General features: G+C 43.9%; 1 protein-coding gene and 1 long non-coding RNA gene across 33 annotated transcripts in view; both read left to right on the top strand.

The window, feature by feature from the left end:
- The window catches only part of RAD51B (RAD51 paralog B), a 657,779-nt gene that overhangs the window by 226,878 nt on the left and 410,170 nt on the right, over nucleotides 1-20,731 (top strand). Inside the window, exon 9 of one of the 32 annotated variants that reach the window (XM_089322163.1) lies at nucleotides 4,798-5,586. The exons of the other annotated variants lie outside the window; for them this stretch is intronic. Within the exon in view, the coding sequence (XP_089178289.1) occupies nucleotides 4,798-4,893 (96 nt within the window). The 3' untranslated portion in view covers nucleotides 4,894-5,586. Of the gene's footprint in view, nucleotides 1-4,797; nucleotides 5,587-20,731 lie in introns of those variants that run through there. 32 annotated transcript variants of the gene reach the window in all.
- On the top strand, nucleotides 13,171-19,115 carry LOC138847199 (uncharacterized). Its single transcript, XR_011384876.2, has 2 exons — nucleotides 13,171-13,291; nucleotides 15,377-19,115. It is a non-coding gene; the product is annotated as an uncharacterized LOC138847199 (long non-coding RNA).

Genomic DNA, 20,731 nt, shown 5'->3' on the forward strand with positions numbered 1-20,731 from the left:
TGAGATTTTAAGCTCTAGTTGACACTTACATGAAGCATTCTCTTCTGTCTAATCTCTGTTCAATTTGAGGAGGCAAATGATGCCATAGTAGTGCTTTTCCCTTCATTACTAGGTGTAGCATGTATTACTAGCAGTGAAAGTAAATATTTTAGAATTAGAAGAAGCCTACCTATCTCAGTGAAATCTAAGTCTTTTTTTTATTGCACCCAGTATCATCTGAGTATTTCAAGTATATTAACATTAAAAAAGACAAACTTTTTGGAAGTGTTTATGTATTTTTTTCTTACTGTATATGATATTATACCTTATGCCATCTATTTAAAAACTGACTTTCTTCATCCCATTGTTTGCAAAAGGATATAAGGCAGTGCATGTGATCTCTCTCTCTCTCTCAATGCCTAGAAGTCAAAGATCATGTCTTTCTCCTCCCTCTCTTACACCTGGCTGAAATTACATTCTGTATGCATGAGAGTGATAATTAAATATTACCTGGTAGTGATTGGATGGCTCACAAATTTCCTGAGGGAAAACTGAGACTCTTCTGTGATAAGGATTAGGTAGTAGAGTGGGACATCTGGAGACTTGGCCTGCGTGTTCTTACTCAATCATTCCTTTGTAACTTTTCCCCCACGTTCATTTTCTGTGTCATGCCTTGCTTCTCCCATTAACAAAAGGAAGATAGAAATGGTTGCTTCCTGTTTTCTTCATAGGGAACTCAAGGATGAACAGGCTAGTATTTCCTTTCCCAGATGTATAACTTAATCTTATTTGTTTATTTTCTGTCCGTACTTCTGATTCCATAATGTCTGTGTGAGTGTGTGTGTGTGTGTGTATATGTATATGTGTGTGTATGTGTATATATATATATATATATATATTCCATTCCTTTATTTACATTCTTTTCCTTCTCTGGAATTTTTCAATAAATCAAAGCATGTTCATCACATTTCATAATGCCCTTGAGTACCCTAGATACTCTTCAGATATGGGCAAGTGTTTGAGTAGCTGCATTTGCTTTTGAGTGTCTATAACTTGGGTCCTAGGTAATCAAACACATGACAAGAGGGCTGCCCCAGTCTGAAATGCAGATCAGTTTCAAGGCATTTCAGCCTTTTCTTAAAGCCTCTCTCTGGTCTATTCAGCTGCCTTCTTCTCCCCATTCCCCTCTTTTTAAACCTATATGATCAGTTATGAAGCGATGTTTTGAATGATAGTTGAAGTTGTAGGCTTCCCTTCAAGAGCATTAACTGAAAAGTCTACTTTCTCATCTGAGAACCAGATGTTTTACTGTGATTCTCAGCATGCATGTGCCTGGTTTGTCTGATACCGACTGAGAAAACAAAAAAACAGTATAGTAGTCAATCAATAGCTGGTGTCACCATCAATTTTAGATAAACTGTTAAGGGTCAAATTTCAACATTTTAATATGACTCCCACAGAATTTAAAAACAAAGTCCTATAATGAGATGTCTAAAGGATGCAGTTGTTTAATGTTATTTGAATACTAAAGAGAGCCTTCCAGGGACAGGTGTTTAGCTTGGTTGTTAAGATGCTGGTTTAGACTCTAGGGTCCCATATTGGAGTGACTAGGTTCAGTGCTTACCTAGCTTCAGCTCCTAACTCCAGTTTTCCGCTAAAGCAGGCCTTGGGAAGCGACCATGATGACTCACGTGGTTGAGTTTTGGCCTCATCATGGAGGACCTTGATTGAATTTCTGGTTCCTGGCTTTAGCCCCAGCCCAACCCTGGTTGTTGTGGCATTTTGGGCACTTGGGTAGTGAACCAGAGGACTGTCTCTCAGTTTCTCCTTTCTGTGTTATTCTAAGATTCCCCAAGTGGTGAGCTGACCTGCTATGCCCCAATGCCTGTACTGGGATCATAATTTTTAAAATAGGTCCTTACTGATAGATAATTATGTTGCCAATCTTTTATTTTTGATCAAATATTACTATTGTTTTCTGCTTAGTTTCCACTTTCAGGTTAATTTCCTAGTTTTTGTCAAGGGCTAGACATTAGTGCCAAGAAATGAGATATTCTGTTCTGAGCATCTGAGCTGTCTGTGTACGGATGACTGGATGCATGTGTACGCTGCTGGACGGTCTAGTTCCAATGTCTTTTCTGAACATTCTTGCCTAAATTAAAATCTGTCTCTTGGAATCCTTATGATGCACAAGTGCAAGATTATAGCTCCTACTGACTAACTAGAGAGTTCAAATGAATAACCTGTGATTTTGATAACTGTGGTGAGTCTTGGGTTTCAGTTCGAATAGACAGCCCTTATAATGACAAGACTCAAGTAGTGTCAATGAAAACTGTATCATTGATAAAATAGAGCTAAGAGAGTAGTATCTGTCCAAGGTCTTGGGATGAAAGAATACAGATTATCAGAATAGCTTTACTCTTTCTTTACAAGGACTCTAAATATTATTTCAGCCTATATTAGTTGACACAGCTGGTACATTTGATGATCAAAAACTCTGAAGGTAGCAAGCAATGGGTTTTGCTATTCAATCACTGCGATATTCTTTCCCCCTAAAATTTGCCCTCTTTGTGTCAGAACTGCTGGGCTCTCAGCCTACTCTGATTTTGAGCAATTCTGGGGAAGGTGTTTGGCCTAGTGAAGATTCCAGTTAAGATGCTCATGTCCTCTGCCAGAGTGCCTGGGTCTGATGCCCAGCTTCTGCTCCCAATTCCACTTTCTTGCTAATGCAGACTGTTGGAGGCAGAAGTGATGGCTCAAGTAGATGGGTTACTGCCACCAACATGAGGGATGTGAACTGAGGGCACAGCTCCCAGCCTCAGCCCAGCCCAGACCCAGCTGTTGACAGCATTTGAAAAGTGATCCAACAGATGAGCATGCTCCTTGTCTCCTGAATAGTCAATCTGTCTCTTGAATAGATAGATAGATCTTTAAAAAAATTGTTCATTCCTTAAAATATGGTCTCTTAGAAAGTTAACAGAAGATAAGCTGTCAGAATTATTATATGTTGACATTGGTTTGATGGTTACTTCTTTAAGATAGAAATGGAAATTGTTTCTTATTTCTTTATGTCAGGAAAAATTAGTTGCCCTTCATACAAGCAAAACATCTTGATTTCGGTTTTATGTTTTTGTCTTTTTTTTTTTTTTAACAGGCAGAGTGGACAGTGAGAGAGAGAGAGAGAGAGAAAGGTCTTCCTTTGCCATTGGTTCACCCTCCAATGGCCGGCGCGGCCGGCGCTCTGCAGCCAGCGCTCTGCAGCCAGCGCACCACACTGATCCGAAAGCAGGAGCCAGGTGCTTCTCCTGGTCTCCCATGGATGCAGGGCCCAAGCACTTGGGTCATCCTCCACTGCCTTCCTGGGCCACAGCAGAGAGCTGGCCTGGAAGAGGGGCAACCGGGACAGAATCCGGCGCCCCGACTGGGACTAGAACCCGGTGTGCCAGCGCTGCAAGGCGGAGGATTAGCCTAGTGAGCCACGGCGCCGGCCATCTTTTTGCTTTCTGAGACAAAGCATCTCACTTATTTATGTTTTTAGTTGGGAATAAGGAACACATCAACACATATAACGTGGTGCTGATCCCAAGTTCTTTGCCTCACTTGCAAATAGCAATTGATAAGAGGCCAACCTGCAGGGCTTAAAATTGAGCACAAAGGGAGATGGCACAGTGGGAAGAGATTCTACTGAATGGCTCTCACAATGGAGGTGAACAGATGCTTTCCTTGGGGAGAGGCCTGATACTTCCCTCTCAGAGCATGGCACTACAGTCTGCAAACAGCCTGGGTTTTGGCTTGTCCTCCTTGGCACCCAGCACTTTGACTTGCACCCAGCTTGGTGTTGTGCAAAGATGCTGTTGGTTTTGTTGCACATGACACATCCAAAATGCTGGTGCTGCTACCAGCACATCAGGAAGGTTATTTATCCGTCACATGAGGGTGCTCTGGGCATGCATGCAGGTTGGGGAGGCCCTCATAGGGCAGTAGGTGGTCTTTGCCATTATGGTCTAGAAGCTCCTTGCTTCTGATTGGTTTGGAGGTGGAAATGGCTACATGCTGGGTTGGGAGTGGCTGGATTTAATGACCTTTGGTTCTGTCCTGTCTCAGACAGATAACAAAACTTACTCCCTGGGTCATTGTGGCATAATGGATTAAGCTGCCATTTGGCATGCCCACGTCCCATTGGATGTGCCTAGGATAGGGTCCTGCCTCTGCTTCCAATCTGGTTTCCTGCTAAAGCATCTGAGAGGTGGCAGATGATGCTACAAATACCTGTGCTCCTGCCTCCCACATGGGAGAGACCAGGAAGGAGTTCCTGGCTCCTGGTTTTGGCCTGGTCTGCCTTTGGCTGTCGCAGATATTTTTGGGAGTGAACCAGTGGATGGAAGGGGTTTCTCTCTTTCTCTGTCTCTCTCTGTCACTCACTCTGCCTTTCAAATAACAAACAAATAATACATAAATATTTTTAAAAAATTAATCATCAACTTCAGTTAAATAGAGATAAAAAGAGCCAGTATGAGCAAGAAACAATCATATCATTTCCTAACGCTATGAGAAGCAAAGATAAAACATTGTGTGAGTGTATGTGTGCATTCAGGCACATGTGTGTATTTGGTATTTTGTTTTTGATGGACATGAGTAGAGAAAGAAAGGAACCATCAATAAAGAAAATAATATTATTAGAACTTGTTATACACTTTTTTATTTCTAGAATTGGAATGCTAAGTTCCAATCATTATTTAAATTTTTTTGCCTCCACTTTTTTAAGCTTGGGAAATCCATTAACTCTTTATTTATTTATTTATTTATTTATTTTGACAGGCAGAGTGGACAGTGAGAGAGAGAGACGGAGAGAAAGGTCTTCCTTTGCTGTTGGTTCATCTTCCAATGGCCGCCGCGGCCGGCACACCGCACTAATCCAAAGCCAGGAGCCAGGTGCTTCTCCTGGTCTCCCATGGGGTGCAGGGCCCAAGCACTTGGGCCATCCTCCACTGCACTCCCGGGCCACAGCAGAGGCTGGACAAGAAGAGGAGCAACTGGGACAGAATCCGGCGTCCCGCCCAGGACTAGAACCCAGTGTGCCAGTGCAGCAGGTGGAGGATTAGCCCATTGAGCCTCGGTGCCGGCTAATCCATTAACTTTTACTATAGAAAGTGGAATACATCATGTCTCATTTTATGGAAGAAATAGATAGGTTTATCATCTTGTTGTGACATCTAGTCATGTGACATCTTGAAATAGTGCCACTGGGTATTGCCTTGTTTTTGTAGCTGTAGGCTTGGATTTTACTGACATTTTGGACTAGCTAATTCATAGTTGTAGAGGGATGTCCTGTACGTGGTAGGATATTTAGCAGCATCCCTGGCTTCTGCACACACACCAGATGCCAGTAGCAATACCTTCCCCGGGGACAAAGTTATCTCCAGTTGAGAACAACTGTTGTGGATATGTGGTGTTCCTAAGCGGCTGGGGCTTCAGTGCGGATCTGTACAACATTCAGCAGTCTGTGTGCTGCCCAGGATTTGTGACTTAGAGCAACAGAGCAACAAGAGGCATCAATTTATTTGAAAGGCACAGTGACAGAGAAGCAGAGACAGAGAAAGAACAAAATCTTCTATCCACTGGTTCACTCTCCCAGATGGCTGCAACATCTGGGTCTGGGCCAGGCCAAAGCCAGGAACCTGAAACTCCATCTGGGTCTCCCATGTGGCTGGAAAGGGCCCAAGTATGTGAGCCATCCTCCACTGCTTTCCCAAGGGGATTAGCAGAGAGCTGGATAGAAAGTGGAGCAGCTAGGACTGTAATGAGCATTCTGGCATAGGATACTGGCATTGGAAGTTGTGGCTTAACCTGCTGTACCAGGACACTGGCCCAGGAGCTAAATTTTTTCTCCCAAGACCACCATTCAATTTTGGGAAGATTTTTCAAGAACTGTCAAAGCCAGTTCATGTGCTCTGGATTGATTGGTTGGTTGGTTGATTAGCCGCTTGATCAGTTGATTAATTGCTTCAATCATTTGGGAAAAAAAATTAAGAACTGCCATGTGCTGGTCACAGTGGTGATGACATGTTTGTTAGTATGTGGTTCTGACGGGAAATAAGCCTGCAGGTAGACCAGTTGCTAAGATGTTGCCTTCAATACTGGTGAGAAATTATGGTTGCTTGGTTTTGGGTAGTGATGGTGAGATGCTGAGGAAAAAATTGTTTTTAGGGGTGGAAAGAGGTTAATTTGGATGTGTAGACGTGATATTCTTCAGGGTATAGCTGGTTTGATTGAAATCAAGGAAGCAGATGGACTTGTCTAAGGATAGTACAGAGAGAGAAGAGGCTCTAGGATAACAACATCATGACAAATCTATTCAAAGAACTTTGGAGGAGGACTCCAGAAGTGTGAGGAAATCAGGGGTCCAGAGAGAGAGAGTTTCAAGAAGAGGGGGTTTTGGATTAAGCTAAGAATTCCTTCCTGGTGATCCTTGCTAATGTCTAGCTTGCACCATGGTTAGAATCACAGGTCATGCATATATATAGTGTACTGTTGTTACTAAACAATAGGAGCTGATAGCATTTTAATAATTTAAAACACATTAAACAATTATTTAAAAATTACATGGCCCTTGTTGAGTGCACTCTGAATTAATTGTTAGAATTGCAAATGAAAATTAAGGCTCTGGGGCTGGCATTTTGGCATAGCGTGTTAAGCACTGCCAGCATCCCATATAGGTGTCAGTTCGAGTCCAGCTGCTCCGCTTCTGACAGAGATCCCTGCTAATACACCTGAGAAAGCAGGGGAAGATGACCCAAGTACTTGGGCCCCTACCATCCACATAGGAGACCAGGATGAAGCTCCTAGCTCATGGCTTCACCCTGGCCCAGTCCTGGCCCACGTAGCCATTTGGGGAATGAATGAGCAAATGAAAGATCTCTTTCTCACCTCTCTGTAACTCTACCTTTTAAATTAAGACAAAAAAAGAAGAAACTTTAAAAAAAATTAAAAATCAAAAATCTCATTTCTCCATGGGTCTAAGGAGGTTAATGGTGATGTAGGAACAGAGGTTTTGTAGTAATCCTGGACCAATTAAAAATACTGTTTATTGGGGCCCGCGCTGTGGCACAGCGGGTTAACGCCCTGGCCTGAGGTGCCGGCATTCCATATGGGCCCCAGTTTGAGACCCGGCTGATCCACTTCCCATCCAGCTCTCTGCCATGGCCTGGGAAAGCAGTAGAAGATGACTCAAGTCCTTGGGTCCCTTCACCCACGTGGGAGTCCTGGAGGAAGCTCCTGGCTCCTGGCTTCAATCGGCATAGCTCTGGCCGTTGCAGCCAATTGGGGAGTGAACCATCGGATGGAAGAACCCCCCCCCCCCCGCCTCTCCTCTCTCTGTGTTACTCTTTCAAATAAATAAATAAATCTTTAAAAAATATTGTTTATTAACCTACTTATGATCATAGTAAATAAAGAGGAAGATAAAATTCTAGATTTAAATAAAATTTTATCACTGGCATGTGTATATCTTATTTAGAAGGTTTGTTTTTTCTTTGTACAGAATTAGCTTCTTCCATTTGTCCTTCCTTTGCCTACTGACTCTCTTTCTTTTTCTTCTTCTTTGTCCTTAGATTATTGGCAATTTTCTCATATTAAAGCATTTGCCACTATCACGTACATCTGATAAACTTCTTGTGTCTGTCCCAGCAGTGCTGTGCGGTGGAGGGAGACAAGATAGAGATGGAGATGAGAGAGAGGGGGAGAGGGACGGGCAGAGTGGGGAGGGAGAGAAATAGTGTGCTGGGGTTCCTTCCTGCTTGAGAAGATCAGCTTCTCACGTCAGGTTGGCTGGCTCCGTGGCACTCTGGGCATAACTGAAGAATGAGGTTGCAGAGGGGCGAAGACAATTAAAACCTGAGCACTGTCCACGGAATGTTCCTTCTTAGTAAGCTTTACTTCTCTTCTCCCTTTCTAAGTCTGCCCAGGGCCTGGAGTGCATGTGTTTTAGAAAGGACAGAACTTAAAAAACCACGACTGTAGAAAACAAATTTTAAAAAATGTTCTTAGCTCTTTCTGCCTTTTGTGCTTTGATCTCCCCCTCACTTCCAGCCCGCCCCCCCCCGCCCTGCCTCTCACTCGGGCTTTGAAACCCCAAGTTGTCTGGGGTGCTCCTGGAGGCAATTCAAGTACCTGACTGCTGGGTTTCCTTTGTTCAGCTGCTCTTGGTCCTTGCTGGGAATGGCTCTGAAAGCTGAGCCGGTGTTGGGCACAAAGTCCAGGGTGTGGGCCCTCCCCCGGAACGCTGTGTGGTTTGTCCCCGCCTCCTGTTCACGACTCATTAGTCCCTAAGTACTGAAAAGGTTGCTCCTTTGGAATAAAAGGAATGGACCGGCTCGGAGCCCTCTTTCGCCTTTTCCTGTGTTTTATTTGGGTGCACTCACAGTTCTCCGTCTTCATTAGTGACCCTGCAGGAGGCTGGCACAGCGCTGAGCGAGCCGTGCTGGTTCCCTGGGGTGTATCAGAGACCTCAGAACTCAATACCCTACTATAAAAATAACAGTGCAATACCGCGCTTCAGCAGACCTTCGCAGGGAGCAAAGCCGTGGGGCCCAGGCCTCTCAAGTTGCATTTTGCTCAGGCCCTCCCAGCCCCTGCTTCTTCTTCGCCATCCTAGTAGTGTGGTTCTTTGGGTAGACGCTGTGGCTGTGTCGGGTAAATGGCTTCGGCAAGGACTTTTTGTATTTCCAGCAGCCTCCAGGACAGCAGTTTCCTGTGGGAGATGCAGCAGAAGACACGTGTAGGCTGTATTCCCCAAGTGATATCATTTCAGATTAGAGATGCTATAAAAAAACCAGGCTACCTATTTAGAACCCAAGTTGTTTTTCCTGATTTCCCAGAATGGCCAACTTACTGTCTTAATTAAAACCCAGGCACCTGGAGGCCTTTCCTTGCCCCCAGAGCCACTCGTGTGGGCGCACACTGCCGTGAACGTGGTGCCCATCAAGCCTTTCTGTGAGAACTTGAGCTCCGCAGACCGTTGTGTCTTGTTAAACTGCCAGCCTGTAAGTGCTCTCCGTCTTGGGCAGTGGTTGCTATGCTTATTTTATTTTTATTTTTTTTAACAGGCAGAGTGGACAGTGAGAGAGAGAGAGAGAGAGAAAGGTCTTCCTTTGCTGTTGGTTCACCCTCCAATGGCCGCTGCGGCCGGTGCACCGCGCTGATCCGAAGCCAGGAGCCAGGTACTTATCCTGGTCTCCCAGGGGGTGCAGGGCCCAAGCACTTGGGCCATCCTCCACTGCACTCCCGGGCCACAGCAGAGAGCTGGCCTGGAAGAGGGGCAACCGGGACAGAATCCAGCGCCCCAACCGGGACTCGAACCCGGTGTGCCGGCGCCGCAAGGCGGAGGATTAGCCTAGTGAGCCGCGGCGCCGGCCGCTATGCTTATTTTAAAGCAGCATGAGAAAATAGAAACAGGGACCTCTGGTTGCTGAATGGCTAGCATACCTTTGAAAACCCAACTGTTTCACCCTCTGACTGTTAACACATCCTAATAGGGGAAGTTCACAAAAATAGAGTAGGATTAGCAGCTTTAATAAATTATTCTGAATACACATTGCTATTACATTTAAATAATACTTTTATTACTGTACGTGATATATACACAGCCTTACTGTGCAGGGAGTATTCAGTAATTTAAGAGAAATTCCTTTTGATTACATAGGAAAATAATACATGTGCCAGTGTGTGATGATGCTTTCGATTTATTCTTCAGATTTGCCAGCAGGCCCCCTTTTCCCCGGAATACGTGTGGTAGACTTTTTTTTTTTTGAAAGTTTATAGATAAGAAATACATGTTTTCATAGCTTGGGTCTACATGAGTTTATATATTGCTTAAAAAGTCAGATCATCTCTTCCATCCCACTCCCCCACACTGGTGCCAAGAACATCCTGGTACTCTGTGGGGTGTGTTCTGGGGAGTAGGGTTATGAGGTCATTAAGAACACACACATTCTGAAGGTCAGTAAGTGCTGCCAGATCGCTTCCTGGGGTGGCTGCATCCGTCTGTGTCCCGCCAGTAGTAAGAAACACGCCTGCTCCCCACGTCCTGGCCAGCATTCTTCATAGACTTCATTTTTTTCAAACTGATGGGTGTAAGGTGGTATTTAATGTTTAAATTAAAATTCCAATTTAAATCAATCAACAAATTTAATAAAAATTTAATTAAATTAGTTTTTTTTTGTTTTTGGTCACAAAGTTGAGAGGCTCTGTATTTGCTAGTTAGCTATATGGCTTTTTACTGTTGTGACTTGAATTGTAATTTTGCGGTGATATAGACCTTAATTGTGAGTAAGACATAGTACTTTTTTTAATTTTATAGTTTATGCTCTTAGGGTACAGGACAACAGGGCTATTCTCTGGCTTTTTTTTTTTTCCTTTTTAGCCACCTTTACAGGTAGGCTTTAAATAACTGGAGGTCATCTTTAGATAGAGTAGTATTGTTTAAGGTGGCAGATTTACACTCTAGACTCTAAGACAACAGTTTAATGTGAAGTAGAAGGCCATGTTACCCTCTAGTTATATTCTGAAAAGAGCATTTAGTAAAAAAAATAAGAAAAATGGCTGTGCATAGCACATTTTAAGAAATGATAATACATACACATATATAAAACCACGCCTTAGGGCCGGCACTGTGGCACAGCGGGTTGGTGCCCTGGCCTAAAGTGCCGGCATCCCATATGGGCGCTGGTTCGAGACCCATCTCCTCCATTTCCGATCCAGCTCTCTGCCATGGCCTGGGAAAGCAGTAGAAGATGGCCCAAGTCCTTGGGTCACTCCACCCAAGCTCCTGGCTCCTGGCTTCGGATTGGCACAGCTCTGGCTGTTGCAGCCATTTGGGGAGTAAACCAGTGGCTGGAAGACCTCTCTCTCTCTCTCTGTCTCTCCTCTCTCTGTGTTACTCTGACTTTCAAATAAATAAATAAATCTTTTAGAAAAAACCACACCTTATATCTTTTAAGGAAATAATCCCAGTCCAAAGGCAGATGCCAGATGATTGCTTGCTTCTGTAGGAGGAGAGAATGGGGAGTGGAGATAAAGAGAGAAAGAAAATAACTGAAGTGGCCATCATCAGATGAATGAATAAAGAAAATACACACGTAGTGGGATATTATTCAGCTATGATAGAGAATGCAGTTCTGTCTATCATCTGCAGCAGAATGGTTGGAACCAGAGGACATGATGTGGAGTGAAATAAGCCAGATACAGAAAGACGAACAGTGCATGTTCTCCCTTATATGTAGGAACTAACATTAAAAGAAAGAAGAAAGAAAAAACTCATGTGTATCAGTTTTGTAAATACAGTGTTTTGACAAACTTCGTTTTAAGTCTTTGTCAAACAAAGTGATAGGAATTATAACTACTGTGGTTCTAATGATTTTGTGAATGTTTTAAAATTTACTTTATGTGTGTGAAGTTGAGCACTTTTTCACTTGATTGCTGCTGTTAGTCCTTGCCTAATTTCCTGCTGAACGGTCTTTTTACTTTTTTTGTTGTTGCTGAATTCTTTTCTTTCTTTAGTGAAGCCATTATGACTTTGAGTATAATGTAAATTAAACATATGTTATCTCCAAAAAATTAAGTTTAAAAAAAGAGAGAGAAAAAAATAATAAAACAAATGGAGAGAAGCCTTGCACAGACTGATAATAATAGTCTCCCCTGCTGAGGCCTGTGGTAAACCCAGTGCTCCTGGGGATGAAGTGAACATAATTTAGGAGAGGTAACCAGAAAATAGGTAGTGATGAGCCAAAAAAGGCTAATGGAAGAGAAATAGAAGTACAGGGTTTTAGCGTTATGATTCATAAGCAAAATGCCTGTAAGGAATAAACATGCTCTTAAATAACTACATCTGGCCATTCTTTTTTGGCTTTTAAAGTGTTTTGTGGGAGAAACAGGAATTTCTCTTTTTTTCCCCAACGAGAGGTGAAGATAAGTGTAAGAAGGAAAGCAGACGTTTCTTTTCAAGTACGTGTGTACACCTGCCATCAGACAAAACGAGTAGTTGCTATTAAGAGCAGGCTCTGGCTATTTTTTATGTTGCTTGTTAAATTAAAATTCTTTTCCTGGCAAGTATAGGTTTATAATTAAGTCATTTATCGTAAGTGTTCTTTTGGCTACGTCTTAAATTTGATGATATACAGAAGCAATATGTGGGTGGTTACTTAGAAATTAGATGAATGAGTTATTTTATTGTCATTTATCATTTGATGTGCAGGTTATTCCTATTTATAACAAACACTGAACACTAATTATATGCAACTGAAGGAAGGCCAAAAAAGGTCTTGGTTTTGAAAATAAGCTGAGAACTCTGTTATTTTCAACCCTCCAACAGTCTTGAGGAGTAAGAGTGTGATACACTCACATTTACAGAAGTTGTAGTCAGGATTGTACTCAATTCTGTTTCATTATAAAGAGATCTTTCTTTGCCATATATGATTTCATGTTACCCTCTTTCAAATAAATTTCAAATATACTTTTTATTTTTCTGAATGAGTTCTGTAGGTACTGGCCCACCCTGTCCCTGTGATTTCTATATCTGTGTACCCGGCACTGTCCTGGCACCTTATGTTCATCTGGGTTATTCTCCATTACAAACTGCACATTGCAGATGAAGGAAACAGACTCAAACAGGTGAAATGATTTTTCTAGGTCTGCACAGCAATAAGTAATAACCAGGATTTGAAGCCAAATCTAACTCTTCAAAGCTCAAAGCCCCCCCCCCCCCAGCCTTAAATGACTATACTATACTTTTTGTGGGCTGTATTCTACAGTATCCATATTTGTGCAGAGTATAATGTCTTCATTTGGCATTTCATTTTTGAAGGGCACTTTAGCCTCTGCTTTGGCTGTTGATGAAGAATGTAGACACCTTTAAGTCACACCACAGAAAACCTCTCTGGTTCCTTTTAGAGATGAGGACTTTGAATTCTCTGCCAGCCAGTTGCTCAAAAATCTGCTTCTGAGAAGTGATATTTATAGAAGATTGAGTGAAATGACACGTTCTCTGTTCATTTCTCTGGATTGCCTGCATTGTTTTTCGGCCACGTCTTCCGGTCAGAGAGAAGTGTGAATCCAAGTACTTGGCTGTTTTTGTCCCTTTGCAGAAATCAATCTCCCTCCCTCCCCCCTCCCTCCCCCATTTTGTACTAAGTCACTGGCCTTTGATGGTAAACAGCTGAGTGGCGTAGCGGTGGACGTCTTACTGAGGAGGCTAGCTAGACACCACTCAGATCATCTTTGAGACAATGTGGAGATGGAGTTCCTCTCAGGTCTCGGGGTCAGGAAACAGTGATTCATTGCAACCAAAGTCGCGTTGTGATTATGGATCTTAGCTGCATGTTTTTCTTCTGCCTTGGTTACTGGGAGGGTTAGTGCCAGGGTTGCACACCATTGCTACTAACTGTGTTTGAGTGCTTATCTTAACTCCTGCCTACTAGTGTTTTCTTGCCTATATTCCTCTGTAGTCTCATGGTTTTCAGATATTCATCTGTTTGTAGTGAATGAATTTTCTTTAAAAAAAATTACTGAAAAAGCAGATATACAGAGAGAGGGAGAGGGAGAGAAATCTTCCATTCACTGGTTCACTCTCCAATGCACTCAACAGCCAGGGCTGGGCCAGGCTGAAGCCAGGAGCCTCATCCTGGTCTCTCCATGGGTGCAGGGGTCCAAGCACTTGGATCATCTTCCACTGTTTTCCCAGGTGCCTTAGCAGTGAGCTAGATTGGAAGTGGAGCAGCTGGAACTCGAAGCAGTGCTCATATAGGATGCCATTTTCACTGGCAGCGGACCTGTCTGCTACACTACAGTGCTGGCCCCTAATGAGTGAATTTTCGGCCGGCACCGCGGCTCACTAGGCTAATCCTCCGCCTGCAGTGCCGGCACACCAGGTTCTAGTCCTGGTTGGGGCGCCGGATTCTGTCTCGGTTGCTCCTCTTCCAGGCCAGCTCTCTGCTGTGGCCCGGGAGTGCAGTGGAGGATGGCCCAAGTGCTTGGGCTCTGCACCCCATGGGAGACCAGGAGAAGTACCTGGCTCCTGCTTTCGGATCAGCGCGGTGCGCCAGCTGCAGCGCGCCGGCTGGCTGCGGCCATTGGAGGGTGAACCAATGGCAAAGGAAGACCTTTCTCTCTCTCTCTCTCTCTCTCTCTCTCTCTCACTGTCCACTCTGCCTGTCAAAAAAAAAAAAATGAGTGAATTTTCATAAACTGCCACAAATCATCTTGCTGTGGTGGATATAAGTACACAGATGGCATGTAAGGACATTCAGCTTCCTGACTTGATGGTTAAATTGGAATTCCTCCTAGGAATATCATAGGTACACATCATCTGCCTCAACTATTTTCGTCTTTTCCATTTTACCTCCTGCTCATTTTCCATTATTTATCATGGGTCTATCACTTGACTAACATGTTAGTAGAATTCCAGAATTATTGAGTAACAATTTATAGAACTATTTTTCTGAAAGAAATTTAGTCTCCTTTTGATTTGGATTTACATTTTTTAAAGATTTACTTGTTTATTTATTTGAAAGGCAGGGCATCAGAGACACAAGGAAGACAGAGAGAGAGAGAGAGAGAGAGAGAATGAGATGGAGGAGCTAGAGAGAGATTCTACATCTGGTCAATCACTCCCCAGATGGCTGCAATAGCAAGGCCTGGGCCAGGCCAAAGCCAGGAGCCAGAGTTCCATCCTGTTCTCCCATGGGATGGTAGGGGCCCAAATACTGGGGCTGTTTTCTGCTGCTTTTCCACTGCTTTCCCATCCACATTAGCAGGAAGCTGGATTGGAAGCAGGGAAAGCAGGACTCGAATCGGCACTCTGTTATGTAATCGCAAGCTGCAGCTTAATTGATTGCACCGCAATGCCAGCCCCTCTCTGCTTAGATTTTTTAGCAAAGGCGTGATTCTAATTTTTATGAGAACCTTCACTTCGCTAAAGAACTCTAACTAATTTGAATATTTTCATTTGGGGAAGGGAGAAGGGAAACTTGGAGTCTCAAATGTTTGCCATTTATAGAGCTTTTTGAGAATTTATCTAGAACGAAGTAAGTTTTTCAGTTTGTTCTCACAGTGGTAGTGAATTTCCTGTTTAGTGCCTAAAGCACATCTCCAGTTAGAAGTTCAGCTGGCACTTCAACCATCTGCAGCTTTACATATCATCCCCTAACCCAGCTCTGCCGATGTTACCCCACCATTCCCCCCCACCCTTTCCCATGTGGTGATTGGTCCCACTCTGTCGTGGTCGCTCAGTCCATATCCATGCCAGTCATGTTGGACTCCTGCAGTCAGTCACCCAGTCCTTTGTGTTTTGCTTACTCCCACTTTTGAAGCTGACCACTTTCCATTCCCACTGCTGCTATTTCAGGTGCCTTGTGTGCTGCCTTGCCAGAACAAGCATTAAGAATTCCTGGTCAAGAAAGTGAAGAAAAGAATGAATGGGTGCAGGATTGGATTGTCTTAGTTTCATTGCATCTCACTGGACTACTGCAAAATTCCTATCTTTCTCTCTTCTGGCCCCTTCTAACCCATGATCTACAGTGTTCTCAGACTGGTATTCCTGGAGGCACATCAGATCCTGGAACTCCTCTGCTTAGAATCTTCCATGGCTCCTTCCAGCTTCCAGGATTCATTTAGTGTTAAAGGCCTCGTGCTAACTGAGAAAGTCCTCTACCTCTTAAGCGGCCTTACCTGCCGCTTAAGGTCACTCTACTGACCTTGTCATCCCATCATGTGGCTGCGTACTCTGTCCCCACTCTGATGCCGTTCGTCGTGCAGGACACCCACCAGGAGCTGGGAGACGGTCATTGATGCTGCCAGTGTGACCCAGAGGCCTGTCTCCTTTGTTCTCACAGCCTTTACACATAGTCTCATGGCTCTTCTTGTGCACCATGACTTCCTCATCCAAAATTATAGCCAGAATCATCAGTAATTATTTATTGACTGATGACTGAGTGAATGAAGAAGAAATAACCCCATAAAGCTATAATCCAGTCTAACCATTCATTCACTTAATAATTGTTTATTGAACACTTACTATATGCCAGGTGCTATTTGAGAGGCTGGAGACACAACAGTGAACACAATGGTACCTGTCTAGACATTTAAAAGTAAGCAGGTAGACTTACAATGCTGGCTGGCACCAATTGTTTTGAGGAAAATGAAGAAGGCTAAGTGAAGTCTAAAGCAGATGGCTGAGCAGTGCATGTCTAAAGGGGAGATCTTTGAGCGGAAACCTGAAGGAAGTAAGAGGAGCCATATTCTTGAGCTGGTGTTGGGGAGCAGTGGCTCTGAGCAGAGAGAAAACATTTCTGGGTACCTGTTAGTACCAGACTCTGTTCTGGGGCCCCCGAGGACAGCAATGGACAAGACCACTAACCATTAGCATTGTTGATTGTTTAGTTGTGCAGTCTGTTCTTTTTCAAATTATGTTTCCTAATTCAAACTCCTCCTTTCGTTTTTATTTTTTAAGATTTATTTTAGTTATTTGAAAGAGTTACACAGAGAGGTAGAGACAGAGAGAGAGGTCTTCCATCCAATGATTCACCCCCAAGATGGCTGCACCAGGAGCCAGGAGTTTCTTTAGGGTCTCCCATGTGGGTGCAGGGGCCCAAGGACTTGGGCCATCCTTTACTGCTTTCCCAGGCCATAGCAGAGAGCTGGATCAGAAGTGGAGCAGCTGGGACTAGAACCAGCGCCCATATGGGATGCCAGCGCTTCAGGCCAGGGCTTTAACCCGCTGCGCCACAGTGCTGGCCCCCCTCCTTTCTTTAATTGCTTGATTTTCCGAGACTGGAAAAGCCCAACTTGGGAAAGTACTTTTGTTCTCCCTAATTGCCTATCATTTCCTACTCTTTTCTATGCAGGAGAACCCATGGACTCCTAGTAACACAGTAGGTTACTGGTTCAGGGGACTGCTCCCCATTGGATCCATATTTAATCATGGTGCTCAGGGTTGTGTGTGATGTAGTAGATGTTTCTGGCTTGGCTTTGACCAGGTGGGGGATGTAGATACAGTTCCCTCAGTGTAATGATATATGGGTACTGGCTGAGCTCCTCTCTCCACTCCCCCAGCCCAGCTGTGGCCCAGAGGAAATCGTCTTAGCCCATTTAGCTTTCGTAACACACAAAAATATTAACTTTGGATCCTCTTCCTTGCCCCATCACCTGCTTTACTGCACTGAAGTCTGCTTCCTGACACAGTTTCCTGCTTGTAAACAGGGCACCTTTCAAAAGTTGCAAAAAATGGTGTTTAAAAAAGTTCCCCCAGGCTGGCACTTTGGTACTGCAGGTGAAGCCGCCAGCTGTGATGCCGGCATCTCACATGGGCATTGGTTGGAGTCCTGGCTGCTCCACTTCTGATCTAACTCCCTGCTAATGGCCTAGGAAAGCAACCTAAGATGGTCCAAGTCCCTGAGCCCTTCCTTCCCATGTGGGAAACCTGGAAGAAGCTCCTACTCCTGGCTATGGCCTGGCCCAGCCCGGGTCATTATGGCCATTTGGGGAATGTTCCAGTGGATGGAAGATATCTTTCTCTCTCTCTGTCTATCTCTACTTCTCTCTCTGTGACTCTGACTTCCAAATAAATAAATAAGTCCTAAAAAAAAAAGTCCCCAAGCCCTCACAGAATAGGAGGTAGTTACAGAAAAGACAGAGAGACAGAGGGAGGGAGAAAGAAAGGGAGAGAGAGAAAACCAGACACACACACACACAGAACATTCCTAAGGAAACTGTGTAAATTTGAAAATTCGTTGTCCTCTGATGGCAGCTGACAGGTGGAGTGACAACCCCACTGAATAACACTGGGGCCATTGTGAGGGAGGGAACTTAATATTGTTATTGTTCCGCTTAGATGACATTTGCGTGAGTCCACGCCAGCTCTTGTATTTAGAAAACCCAATCGAGCAGAAGAGTTTTTGGTTTCTGCATTCAGAGCTGCCAAACAAGTGAGGAAAACCGATTAAATCTGGAAGGTGGCAGCTCACTCGGCAGACTTCTCCAGGCACCTTTGAGGAGAAGCAAAGATAAATAAATACTACATGTTGTGAGAGGAGTGTGGAGTGAGAGGGAGTGCCTGGACAGCAGTTAGAATTTCAAAGGTGAGGGACGTTCTCTTTGACTCTTCCTGATCAGCCTCTTGTCCCATGACTTGGTTCATGCCCGGATTAGAGTCTGCCCGTGTAAACACGTGGGAGTCTGATGGGAAAGGAAGAAGATAGAAGTGCATTTGCAAAGCCCTTGATTGTAGAGGGAAATATGAGCCAATGCAAATTTCTGTATTAAGAAAGAAAGTGGCTTAAAAACTATTTTATAAATCATATCGGATGCTCCTTTGCCTGCTGAGCCTGGAAAAACTCTGGCCTGTCGCACAGAGGTCTAATTTGGGAAGTCTGTAATTTGTTTCCGGACGCTTTAAGGCCTTTTTGTGTGGCCCCTGCCTGTGGCTCCCTGGTGGTCCTGTGGGTCTTGGCTCCTCTTGTTCACTAGGTTTGGATTCTGGTCTCTCCTCCTTCCATTGTGCCTTGTTTTTGTTGTTGTTGTTAACTTTTATGGAAGTTATTTACTTGAGCTTGACATACCTCAATGCAGCTATGGCCATTTAATTGACTAAAAACCAACTCATCATGTTTGTTAATTTATAGAGCCTTAGAGATCAAGTAAGCTTCACTCCCCTCGCTGCCATTTTGCAGAGTAGACTACAGGCCAGGGAGGTTCAGCTGCTTCCTTGGGGCCTTCAGCCAGAAATAGGTACTTTGTCCTCCTATTCCAATGAATGGTTTTTTGAGCTGCTTAGGGCCCAGTGTTTACATATAGGAAAGAAAACTATAGCGGTTTACTTTGTTGCCTTATAAACAATGATTAATAAAATTATTACATGATTTTCCTGTATAATACAGAACTTCCTGAGTCACCTTAATAGTTCTAGTCTCTTTTTCTATCAACTTTTAAATAACAAACTAGGACATGAATCATCACACTGAGTTTGATTTATTGTTTTTCTTCCTGTCATGGTGAATATGGTGATAACAAAATAAAGACTAAAACCAGCATCAAAGTACCATGGATTAAGTTGCTGGCATCCCATACAGGCTTCAGTTAGAGTCCCAGCTGCTCTGCTTCTGATCCAGCTCCCTGCTAATGCACCTGAGAAAGCCGCGGAGGACAGCCTGAGTGCCTGGGCCCCTGCCACCCATATGGAAACCTGATGGAGTTCCTGGATCCTGGCTTTAGTCCGCTCCACACCTAGCCATTGTAACTATTTGGAGAGTGAGCCAGTGAATAGAGAATTTCTCTCTCTCTCTCTTTCACTCTACCTTTCAAACATATAAACAAATAGTTTTAAGAATTAATGCAACCAAGTGGCTCAAAGGTAAACAACCAGAAGGTAAAAAAACAAACCAAAGGTATTAGATTATCAGGTGCCAATAACTGAGTTTCTAAACTATTACTCCTACAAATACAGTGCGGATCGTTGTGATTAATGTAGTATTTTATGCCTGTCCCTACAAGCTGCAGTTACTTCTCATTGCCTCTTTCCTGGTGTGAAAACCAACTTACAATGTTAACACAGGCTGAGTAGGAGAAGCTTCTCTAGATTTGGGTAGAGGAAAGTTGAATAAGGAGAGGAAAATATATTATTATTTTTATTAAAGATTATTTGAAAGGCAGAGTTACAGAGAGGCAGTGACAGAGAGAGAGAGAGAGAGAGAGAGAGAGAGATCTTCCATCTGCTGGTTCACTCCTCAGATGGCCACAATGACTAGAGCTGTGCTGATCTGAAGCCAGGAGCCTGGAGCTTCTTCCAGGTCTCTCATGTGGGTGCAGGGGCCCAAGGACTTGGGCCATCTTCTACTGCTTTCCCAGGACACAGCAGAGAGCTGGATCAGAAGTGCAGGAGCCAGGACTTGAACCGGTGCCCATGTGAAATGCCGGCACTGCAGGCAGCAGCTTCATCCACTACCCCACAGTGCTGGCCCTGCAAATATTTTACTGACTGCCTCTGACAAGGAGCAAACACTTTTGAAAAAGGTAATTAGGATCAGGCATAGTGGCACAGAGGGGTGGGCTGCCACTTGGGATGTCTTCATCCAGTGTTGGAATGCCTAGTTCAAGTTCCAGCACCTCTGTTTCCTCTCCAGCTTCCTGCTAATGTGCCTACCAAGAGCAGATGATGCCTTAAGTAGCTGGGCCTGACAGCACGTGGGACTCCAGGTTGCAGTTCCTGGATCTTGGTTTCAGCCTGGCTCAGCCTTAGCTATTGTGGGTATTTGGGGAATGAATTGGTAGAAGGAAGATATTTTCTCTGTCTCTCTCTCTCTCCCTCTCCCTCTCTCCTTCTCTCCTTCTCTCCTTCTCTCCCTCTCTCCCTCTCTCCCTCCCTCTCTCTCCTTGCTGTCATTCTCACTTTTGCTCTCTGTTGCTCTGCCTTTCAAGTTAATGAAAGATAAGTAAACATTTAAAACATTAATTACAAAAGAGTCATTGGGATCAAATAACTTCCCCAAAGAAAGGTGCTTTAAGGGTAAAAAAAAAAAACAATTAATGGCTTTTATAAAAATGTAAGGAATTTTGCAGGTTTGATCTGCTTTGATTCCTGTTGGGAGAGCATTTGTCAGTCTTTGGGTTGCTGGGCCTACCTTCCTGCTGTGTTTGTTTTCCGGACTAGAACTCACCCAGTCCCCATTTCAGAAAGGCTGAGGTAACCTCCATCAATGTGACACTG

The sequence above is a fragment of the Oryctolagus cuniculus genome, chromosome 20 (assembly GCF_051225735.1).
Source record: "Oryctolagus cuniculus isolate XC-2025 breed Fujian yellow rabbit chromosome 20, ASM5122573v1, whole genome shotgun sequence".
NCBI lineage: Eukaryota > Metazoa > Chordata > Mammalia > Lagomorpha > Leporidae > Oryctolagus > Oryctolagus cuniculus.